The sequence below is a fragment of the Megalobrama amblycephala genome, linkage group LG5 (assembly GCF_018812025.1).
Source record: "Megalobrama amblycephala isolate DHTTF-2021 linkage group LG5, ASM1881202v1, whole genome shotgun sequence".
NCBI lineage: Eukaryota > Metazoa > Chordata > Actinopteri > Cypriniformes > Xenocyprididae > Megalobrama > Megalobrama amblycephala.
In genome coordinates, this window is record NC_063048.1 from 38297949 (window position 1) to 38310048 (window position 12100).

At 37.3% G+C, this 12100-nt stretch overlaps 1 protein-coding gene across 1 annotated transcript in view; it reads right to left on the reverse strand.

Moving 5' to 3' along the window:
• sntg2 (syntrophin, gamma 2) overlaps positions 1-12100 on the reverse strand; it is a 103382-nt gene that overhangs the window by 42665 nt on the left and 48617 nt on the right. Inside the window, exon 9 of the mRNA XM_048192215.1 lies at positions 3613-3740. Within this exon, the coding sequence (XP_048048172.1) occupies positions 3613-3740 (128 nt within the window). The remainder of the gene's footprint in view (positions 1-3612; positions 3741-12100) is intronic.

The window sequence follows — 12100 nt, forward strand, 5'->3', positions numbered from 1 at the left end:
TTTGAAACCAAGAAGCCGCCCGAGTGAGTGACAGAACACAATAAAAAATCTATTAGTCTGGGGAGAGGCGTTTTCATCGGGCATCGGCATACATGGAGAGAGGGTTATAACGAATGGGAGAAGAATAGCAGACGGAGCGGCTGCGGACAGCAAAAGGAAAGGGACGAGATATTGCAAAGACGCTTTGGGCGCGACAAGGCCAAAAGTTCATCGTCTCACAGGAGACGGTTGCAAAAAGGTGGATCTGAAAGCATCTTACATTCGGAGAGAATGATGCACTGTGGGAATTGTACTGAGATGTGAAATCCCAGTTAAAACTTAGGTAAGACTTAATTTCGATGCTCACTTTAGACTTTCTACTAACTTTGCAACTACTTGTCAACTAGCAGTTATTATTAGTAGACTAGTACTAGTATTAGTAGCCTGTCTGTTTAATATAGGGCCCTATGATTTCTGTGAAAACACGGACTGGATCGCGGAATCCAGTCATAAAAACAGAATTACGCAGAATGTCATGGAATTTGTCAAATTTTTGATGAATAAATAAAAAGTAGGTCAGTACACTTAAATCAGATCTAGTGTCTGTGAATATTAAATTGCAAAAGACTATTTAAATATGAATCCTGCATGTTCTGTGTCTCTGTGTGAATGAATGGCGCAGGCGCAAGGTTTCATTTACCTCACACACACTGAAGCACGTGTGGCACGTGTTTTCAGCCTCTGCTGCCTCACTATATGAGGACATGAATGCATGAACTTCATCTCCAGAGTCACTTCATGAGCATTTTACCATTTTCATTTGAGAAAAACTATCGTCATATCATAAACATAAAGAAACTCAAAGGTCTTCACTGCAACCCGGCAAAATAAAAGTTTGGTTTAACTTAAAGAAATTGTGACAGAAATATATTACTGTTGTACAGTAGAATTTAGCTACGTCTCAATGTAATAATAATATTAACACATATTAACAAATTATTATTAAAACTTTATTTTTTTAAGAAATTGTTTGTTTGTTTAATGTAAAAAATAAATTAATGTTTTATGCCTTCGTTTGATTGCCAGAAAAATTAAAATACACAAAACAGAATTTCTGAAAAAAAAAAAACATTTCATAAAATGTAATATTGTTTTTATGAATTCAACTAATTACACATGCTTTTTGATGATTAAACCATTAAAATGGAATCCAGACTTAAAACCTAAAACATAACTGAATAAAAAATAAAACTGAATTTAAGATAAAGAAAAATAAAACATTACATATGGCCATAAAAATGTAATTTTTGTTAAACTTAATAAATTGTTGTTAAATTAATAAGTTTCATGATTTCAATTAATTAGACAATTTTTTATGACTAACATTTAATTTAACCATTAAAATGGAAAACAGAATTTGGAAAAAAAGAAATTCCTGAAACTCCTTCATGAAAGGTCAAGCATCATAATGCACCTTTAGATGTTTAAAAGCTTAAAAATACATGATGTACTTTCTCAAAAATCATTTAAATCAATGGAGGAGTTGTACTCAGAGAAAAGTTTTACTTCATAGTAAAGTTGATAAACAGAAAAACAAGTCAATAACAGTAAAACATATTTAACCCTGGAAAGCCTAGTATTTGAAATGATAGTCAGAAAAATCTCGTTTTTTGAAATAGAACAGTTTATTGAAACTTTAGAGAAAATATGTTTTAAAAAAGCATGTGTATCTTTGTTGAGTATCATATTTGATGCATCAGGTTTTTATGGCTGATATAGTATGATACACTGAAAAACTGGCGATTGGGTTGCTTTAACCCAGCAGTTGGGTTAAATGTTTGCCCAACGTGCTGGGCAGTTTTATTTAACTCAACTATTGTTTAAAAATTACTACATGGCTGGTAGGGTTGTGCCGATGGACGATATCTGACCGACATCACGATGGAGAGACACCATCGTGATGCCACGCCCCCGCCCCGCCCCGACCCGCTCCGCTGCGAGTCTTGCGAGTCGACACAATAGACTGTAAAAAAATACACACACTAATCCTAGTCTCTTCTATAGACTATAGTTAACCTAAAATCTTTGCAGGAATTGCTCTGTAAATTAAATTGAGAATATAACTAATGCACATATGCTATTTTAAATACACTAGTCTACGCCAGAGACGTGATGTGTGTTAGTCTGTGAAAATACCGTGTCAGGCATTTGATCTTGACATTAGAATCTTGTTAGAATCTTGTCCTTTTTACATGTCTAACACTGTACATTTAACTTGAAATATTTAATTTTGTACAAGAAAACAGCCCTTATTAATGAATTATTAGTAGCCTATTGTAGTGTCTCGGGAGATCTGTGGCTATACTGCACTGAAGCGGCAGTTTAAGATATAAACCCAGAATTCAGCGAACGTCAATTAACGTTTGTCTGGTTAATAAATACCTTTAAAGACAATTTTCCTAGGCCAAATAAAACACAAATTTATTAAAACACAGAAGAACAACAAAGATAACATAACAACCCTAATGGCTGGCTTAAAATGAACCCAAAATATAATATGTTGGAAATTAAAAATCAGACACATAATTACTAGAGGCAACAATAATAATCAAAAGGTGAACATTTATTAAGCAATTTAATAAATGTTTATTGTTTAATTATTATTCATTAAAAATTAATAAATGTTATTTATTAAATATATTAATACATGTTCATTCTCAACATATTTTGGGTTCATGTTAAGCAAGCAATACAGTCATTTTTAAACAACAGTTGAGTTAAATAAAACTACCCAGCAGGTTGGGCAAACAATCGCTGGGTTTGTCCATTTTCAACCCAACTTGGGTTGTTTTTAACCCAGCATTTTTCAGTGTATAGTGAGAACATTGAAGGAAAAACAGCTCAGTTTTATTTAGAGGTCCAAACTGAGCAAAAATATGAATTTTTGTGCAGATGCTGATATTTATAAAAAAGTAAGATGAAATTCTGAAGCTTGTAATGTAAATCACAGAGATCTTTATAACAGTATAAGTTAACACAATACTTACATAAAATGCATAAAAACATCAGTTGTCACTCTATATCTGCTAATAATGTCACCATGAATCAGATGACAGAAGGCATGATTGTGTGCAACGGGTTTTTCAGCAAAGTTTTGATCATGTCGATCATTTTCAGGCCTGAGAAATGTGTCCATCAAACATTACCCAGTAGGCTTTATAGGGTTAAAACCAAAGTTATCCGAAACGAAACTCCCGAAGCAAATGCACATTCAGATTATGCATTCTGCCTAATTAAGGATGAGAAACGAATCTCTCAGCTTTCCACCTGCTGCAATCAAAACCTTTGAGTTTTAAAGTGCGTATTTATAGATTTCTTTTCTCAGAATGACTATGTGATATGCTATCATTCTACATTCAATGTCAGCTGACTAAAGTCAGAGCCACTTCTTTTTGACCTGCTCTCCTCACGCTGGTTGCTGCATCACTGACCTTTCCAGACACGGCATGCCGCCGCATAGATATTGGATTTAACATCCTCTCACCTAAATGAAAAATGCTCGAAAAACCAACAGTCAGAGCGGCCGCGTGACCAACCTTACAGCTCGTGCAGCATCGCAACGGATTACCGTACCTTAATTTGTCGGTTCCAGCTTTGCGTCGAGAGATTCGAGCCATGAAGAGAGGGAGGGTGACGGCATCGAGCCAGCGTTTCTCATACTTTGGTTCATTAGCCGAAGGTGAGGAGGGCGACGACGGGGCCTAGATGGAATAAATGAGAGGGAGAGAGTGAGAGGGCAGAGCAGAAACATCTCGTTTTCAGCGCCATCCGCTGCCCTTTGATCACGGTGCCAGCGGCCTCATAACAACCGTGTCCCATGATTCAAAAGCATCCGCGGCGCTCGGACTCGACGGATAATAACTCTAGTTCAATGTTATCCTGCAGTATTTTACAAATGAATGAGGATTATAGTTGCCTCACTTAAATACATGCTATTTTCAAGCATATTCACACACACAGACACACTATGAGAACACAGTACAAATATCTATACATTCTTAAAGGGGACCTATTATGCAAAATTGACTTTTATAAGGTTTTTGAACACAGATGTGTGTCCACAATGTGTAAACAACCAGCCTAAAATGAAAAAAAAAATCCATCCACTCTTTTATTATAACCCTATAAATCATAAACAGTCTTTGCAAACAAGCAGTTCCAGATTTCCCCCATTCTTACATAAGAGTAGGGAAGCCCCGCCCACAACTGCTGATGGAGTCCGCCCTATTAGCTTAGCTCCTCCCCTGAGTGAGCTGTACACAGTCTGCCATGTTTATCTCCTCACCAGAGCATTTAACAGCAGCAAATTAGTAAGAAATGTATTCTTATTAAAGCGACTAAAGTTATTCAGTCAAGAGCAGTAAGTGATTTTCTGTTTATCTTTTGTTGTTTGGTTCATATTAACAGCATATACAGCAGTAGGAACTGTATATTACGCTGCTGTCTCTTTAATACACAGATCTAATATACACATGCGATTTCTTTCCCTGCTGTTTACGTTCACAGACATAACTGACTGTGTTTATGTGAACTTTGTGTGTTTTTGACATAACCTTGTGTGTATTTGACAGTTTAAGCGCTATTAGATGTGAAAGAACTTAGTTTAATACTCACAGGACGCGCCATCTGTCAGCGTGCTTCAGATGTGTGTGCTCAAAAAACCATATATTAGAAGTTTAGACTGATATGTCTTAAATAATAAACTTTCATGATGATGAAGAACTGCAATGTCATGTAAGCACGATAGAGATGATAATCAAATCCAAACAGATGTTTTGTTTTTAGCAGAGTATCCGAGGCACGAGTTGTACAGGCTCCGCCCTCTTCTGGATAGGGGGGCGGAGGAGCAGCAGCTCATTTGCATTTAAAGACACATGCATGAAAACAGCATGTTTTTCCTTCCACTCAAAAATAGGCATTTATAACATGGTATAATAAATGATTTGTGGGGTATTTTGAGCTGAAACTTCACAGACACGTTCTGGGGACATCAGAGACTTACGGTGCTCGGTTTAAATGAGTACACCCCCTTTGAAAAGTAACATTTTAAACAATATCTCAATGAACACAAAAAACAATTTCCAAAATGTTAACAAGACTAAGTTTAATATAACATCTGTTTAACTCATAACATTAAAGTAAGGTTAATAATATAACAAAACAAACTATTTAGTTTTACTCAAATTAGGGTGATGCAAAAATTAGTACACCCCACTGAAAGTCTCTGGAGCAAAGCTAAATTGTAGACTACAAATGTCTAATTTAACAAGAATTCAACAACAGGTGAGTCTAATTATTCATTACACAGGTGTCCAGCAGACAGTTGACTATAAAAGGGTGTTAAAACCCCTTCCCATTTCATGCTGTCAGCAATGGCACCACATGGAAGAGAAATGTTACAAGACCTGAGAAAGAAAATAATTTCTTTACACCAGAAAGGCTACAAGAAGATCAGCAAAGCTTTACTTAGTCAGAATACTGTAGCAAAACTGGTACAAAAATTTAACCATCTCACAGAGACGTCCAGGTCGTCCACGGAAGTTAACACCTTGGCAAGAGCATCTTCTGATGAGAAGGGTTGAAGAAAATCGGCATGCAGGTTCACTGCAGTTACAGTGCACAGCATAAATGAGTACACCCCCTCTGAAACTTCTTAAAGTCAGCAATTACTCAATTACTTAGAAGACATTTTAGGCTGCTTAATCAATTACCAAAGAAGCATGTCAAAAATATTCAGGAAAATAAGATTTTCTTATCAAGGTGATAAAATGTTGTGTAGCAAAAATGAGTACACCCTCTTAAAAGTTACTAAATAATATGAAATAAAAAAAAAATTTGGTGTAAGTTTAAGGCAATGTTTGATCAACAGATAAGTATGTTGAACAAAAACATTTAAAGAGAAGTAATTTCTTGACAATTAAAAGTGTTATATAGCCCACTGAATCATTCTCACTTAATGCTGACAACAATGGAAGCACTTGGGAGAGAACTGTCAGGAGACTTATTTCTTAGCACAAAAGAGGACAGTGGTATAATACCAAATCATTGTTTTAAGTGTGAAAATATAGCAAAAGTAACACAGAAATTCAAAAACAATGAACTTGTGACAAGGCCCCTGAAATAATCAGGCCTTCATTTTAAGCTTTCATTTAGGGATGAGGGATTTTTTTGCTAGACAAAGAGCAGGAGAAATACCAAGCGAGTGTCTCAGAGCCAGCAAAAGCTATGAAAAGAGTGACTGTTTATCTCACAGAGTAAGATGCAGCCTGCAGAAATGACATGCATGGTTGATGTTCTCACTGGATCTACCTACTATAGCCAAAGCACAATAAAAATCCAAAGCCCATATTTACAAAATATACATTCTGGGAGTCAATACTCTGGTCTCATGAGACCAAATCAATCATTTTGGAACTAACAGCATCCAAAATGTTTTGGTGTTGCTAGAGGAGGAGTACAGTGAGAAGTGCCTGGTTCCCACAGTAAAGTTCAGAGGTAGTAAAGCTCTTATATAGGGATATATGAGTGCTGAAGGTGTGAGGGAGTTGTGTGGGAATTCATGACAGCATTGATAAAGCACCACTGTGTAATTTAATACACAAACTTGAAACAGAAGATGTTCCCCTTTCCTCATTCCCTGCATTGTTGGGCATTGTTTCAACATGACAATGAGGATATGCATTCTCCCAAGGTGAAAACCTTCTGTGGACATGCACTGAACTCAATCTTAACACTCTTGAGCACCTGTGGGGGATTCTGTAGAGACCAGTTGAGCAACACTCCCCATTAAAGATCAAGGGCATTTTAGGAGCTCATCATCCAGGAGTTAAACAGGACAGATGTGACAATTTGTCATGAACGTGTTCACTCCGTGCCAAGAAGGGTCAGAGCAGTATATTCAAAATTATGGAGGAAATACTAAGTACTAGAATATTATACATTTGTTGAATTAAATCTAGGGTGTGCTCATTTCTGCAATCCTTAATTTAAACTAAATTGGCTAATTTACTTATTTTATGACATATATTTCTCAGTTTTTATTATGTTTATGTTTAATACATTTTAGTGTTGCCATCTTTCCATGAATTGTATTAGTGATCATAAAGAAAATACATCTCTTGTATGCGTTCAGAGGGGGTGTACTCATTTATGCTATGCACTTTATCTAAAGACGTAGAAAGCCAAACTGGGGTGACTATTTCCTGTGACACAATACGGCATACACTGCAGAGGAATGGCATGCATGGGTGCCGTCAATGAAAGAAGACTCTCCTAAAGCCAAGGCACAAAAAAGCCCGCCTAGAGTTTGCCAGGGCCCATGCTGACAAAGATGAAGACTACTGGGACTCGATACTCTGGAGTGATGAGACCAAGATAAATGTTTTTGGAACTGATGGCTTCAAAACTGTATGGAGTCTCAAAAGTGAGGAATACAAAGAAAAATGCATGATGCCTACAGTGAAACATGGTGGTGTCAGTGTCCTTATGTGGGGCTGCATGAGTGCTGCTGGTGTCGGGAGCTGCATTTCACTGATGGCATCATGAATTCACAGATGTACTGCTCTATACTGAAAGAGAAGATGCTACCATCACTCCGTGCTCTTGGTCGTTGTGCACTTTTCCATCATGACAATGATCCTAAACACAAGAAAAAATATCTGCCAATATGGTATAAAAAAAGTAGACTTAGAGTGCAACAGTGCCTGTCCTCTTTTTCAGCGGCGTTGGTTCCATTAGTATTTTTTCCATTCATTTCTCCCATAGGGATTTCAAAACAAGTCTTGGTTAAAGCATTATAAGCCACCAAACCAACCAGGAGAATCACAACATTAAACTTTGATTTGAAGAAAAAAAGCGTTTGAAAATCGGACAAAAATACAAGACTGTGAACTTAACGGCTTTAGTGAGGAAAAGAACTACAATGCCATGAAATATTGCTTCATGATGGAGAAATATAAAACTACTCATTTACATATGTTGATTTTATATATATATATATATTTTTTTTTTTTTTTTTTTTTTTTCAATAAACTTAAAATATATATATATATATATATATATATATATATATATATATATATATATATATATTTATATATAATATATATTTTAAGTTTATTGAAATGCAAAAAATATGCATACATATTCAAACAAGTATTTTTTAGAGCATAGCGAGGTTGACATGATTATGTCATTCGCAGTGCTTCACGGCAGTGGGTGGAGCTAAAGAATTTGCTTGTTTCGACTCTCTGATTGGTGGAATTTTCTGTACAGCATCATGGGTAATATAGTTTTTCTTCACAAATTCCGTTAAATACAATTATTTTAAATATAAGTTGAAATAATGCAGGCTAACGGCTTAGTGTCACAGATCCCTTGTCTCCCAGGACTCCATTTCCCATGATCCTCTTGTCTCCACACCTGCACTCACTTCCCTCGTCTTCTCCCCATCATCACGGATCACCTGCACCTGGACTTCCTCATCAGCACTGCCTTTATATTGGACTCACTCCCTTCACTCCCTGTCCGTTCTCTGTTAATGTGGTTGTGTTTAGGTTGTGTTTAGGTTGTGTTTAGGTTGTGTTTAGGTTGTGTTTAGGTTGTGTTTAGGTTGTGTTTAGGTTGTGTTTAGGTTGTGTTTAGGTTGTGTTTAGGTTGTGTTTAGGTTGTGTTTAGGTTGGTTGTGTTTAGGTTGTGTTTAGGTACCACGTTGTATTTTACTCCTGGATTATCATTAAACCCTATTGTTTGTGGATCTCCGTATTTCGCCTCATCTCTCCTGCATACACATCCGTAACACCTAGCACAACCTCCAAGCTCACAACAGGTCTGTCTTTAAAGGTTTATAAGTTATTGTTAAAAAATCTATTTCCCTATGGGGAAAATGAATGGAGGTTTTACTTCCAGAACCTGACTGTTGCACTCTATTCAAAAGAAAAACAAGCTTATTTTTCTCACTCCACTGGCAGATATTTGTTTTTAAGCATAAACTCATTTCATTTTAATACATTTTTCATAAATCATTCAAATCAAGTCATTTTGCTTGTTAAGTAAATGTATCTTGATTTAAGAATGTTTTAGATGTTTGTACCGGAAAACAAGACAAATTACTAAGTAAGAAAATCTTTTTTGCAGTGAACTTGGCAGAAAGATGATGAAAGTCGAAAGCAGATGAACGTTTCAGCCACTGTGAACACTACAGTTAGCCTTTGAATGCTGCAAACACAGTTGGGAAGCCATAAAGATTCAACTTGTCAAATCCACAGTTTATAGTCTTCAGAATGTGTGTCACATTTGTACTCGACTCACTTCAACAGCAAAATCCCATAAGTCATATCAGTATTAACGTAATATTATGCATGAAGTGTGTGAATCTCTTGGATGCAAATAGTCGATGAGGTCAGTAAGCTTATAAATCTATTCGTATCAAATCAAAATCACAATATTTTTCTGCAAAACATATCAGTACAGGTGCTTCACAGTAGCTGCAGTGTGCTTAAGATGAGGGTATAGATTTTTTGAGGCGTTTCTGACCTTGCTTCTAGGTGTAACATATTTTAGGTTAAAGTCAGAAACTAAACTTGAAGAGGGGAAAATGCAACATGAAATCCTTTCACGTATCCTATAGTAGACGTTTATTTTCACTTGCAACCAACCCTAGCAATCCTACTCTTGCAACCTGCAAGAATAAAAAATAATACAATTAATAACATGCAAATATTTAAATATTCAATAAAAATGACAAAAAACACAATAAGATGACTAAAATTAAAATGAAATCAGAAAATAAAAAAATATATATAAACTAATTGCACATGCAAGCACTTCTCACATTTTTTTTTTAGTTTTTTTTTCCCCCCTGTACTTTTTTTTTTTTTCTTTTGGCATAATTAGCTCCTTAGTTCATCTCTGACTGGATTCTTTTACTTGTGGCTGAATTCTCAAGCCATCACCAATTACATGTGAAGCTCTTTCTCCTGTCATATTCTCCACTCTGCTGTTTATTCGGACCGAGGCTGGGATAATTAAACTTGATTTGACTTTCATGTTGTGCTGCCCTAGATGACACTGAATGAAATATCGCAGGCATGTCAAGATGGATCAGACTGACAGAGCGTCTCTCACGAGGAGTCAAACACCAGCTCTTCATTTCACTATCTCTGCCACTCCTCCAGACACCAACAGCAGTCAAATTTCACTATTTCTCAGATAAAAACAGGCCCAAATAGTTCATACTGTCATACTAATTTATCATCACTGAGATGCTTTTATAGTATTTATTAATATCTTGAATCAGTTTTTATTTTTATATTTTTAATTTTAACCATATAATGACTAGAGACAGGTCTATTAGGCTGCATAGCAAGGCTTAAAGCACAGATCCAATATTTGGACACAAATCCACCATTAATAATTACATTAATACCTTATTAAGATATTTTGACCGTTTTCGCAGCACCAATACTGTATGTGGAGCATGTAAGTATTCATACCGGTATTGCATTATTTTTTTTTTATTATTTCAGTACCATGTATTACGTTTACCTTTTTATTTATTTTTTTAGATATTTCAGTGGCAAAAAGAGCTGCTGCACTAATTATTGGCAGGCATGTAAATGAATAGATGCTAAAGCAGCAGCCCGTCGGCCGTTGAAAGCGAAATGCTGTCAATCAGCTCAATGTCACAGCAGCCTGGAGGGGACGACGAGCGCAGAGAATTATAATCACCTGCGGGCGACGAACTCAACGACTACAAGAGGATTAGAAAAAAAAACTAATTTGAAGAACACAAGAAAAAAGCACAAATATTGTTGACTCAGCAGTCAGGAGAGCGCTGCATGTGTTTTTGCACATTTCCATGCCTGGCAAAGACAGAGAGAGTCAATAGAAGAAAAGAATTCATCTGTTTACGGTAATTGGATACACTGGCTGCCATTCAATGTTTAATAATGAAGTATATTTCATAGAAAAAGGCCTCCTACATTCTTCCCATGTTTTTGTGTGAAGAGGATGCATCTAGGAGAACTTCATTAAAAGAAACTCTTCTGCTCCTGGAAAGCGCTCTCATTTACACAGAACTGATAAATGAGCTGATCTGAACACACCATGGTGACCCACCTTGTATGTTGAGGCAAACATCACTATTACTATTTCTCATGCGTAGGGACAGAGGTTGGTTTAAATGGAAGGAACATCTTCTAAACTTACACTGAAAGAGGAACCGAATGCCATTAAAATATCAGAGAGACTTTTCATTTGTGACAGGAAGAAAACACCCACAACACACTAGCAACCCCACAGCAACACCCTGGCAAACATCCACAACACCCTAGCAACCCCATAGCAACATCCTGGCAAACACCCAGAACATCCTAGCAACAACCCAGAACATCCTAGCAACCCCACAGCAATGCCCTGGCAAACACACAGAACATCCTAGCAACCCCACAGCAATGCCCTGGCAAACACCCAGAACACCCTAGCAACCCCATAGCAACGTCCCAGCAAACACCCAGAACACCCTAGCAACCCCACAGCAACGCCATGGCAAACACCCAGAACACACTAGCAACCCCACAGCAACGCCCTGGCAAACACCCAGAACATCCTAGCAACCCCATAGCAACGCCATGGCAAACACCCAGAACACACTAGCAACCCAACAGCAACGACCTGGCAAACACCCAGAACACCCTAGCAACCCCATAGCAACGTCCTAGCAAACACCCAGAACACCCTAGCAACCCAACAGCAATACCCTGGCAAACAACCAGAACATCCTAGCAACCCCACAGCAACGTCCTATAGCAACTCCATAGCAACATCCTGGCAAACACCCAGAACACCCTATAGCAACCCCACAGCAATGCTCTGGCAAACACCCAGAACATCCTAGCAACCCCACAGCAACGGCTGGGCAAACACACAGAACACCCTAGCAACCCCATAACAACATCCTAAAGCAACCCCACAGCAATACCGTGTCAAACACCCAGAACACCCTAGAAACCCTATAGCAACATCCTGGCAAACACCCAGAACATCCTAGCAACCCCACAGC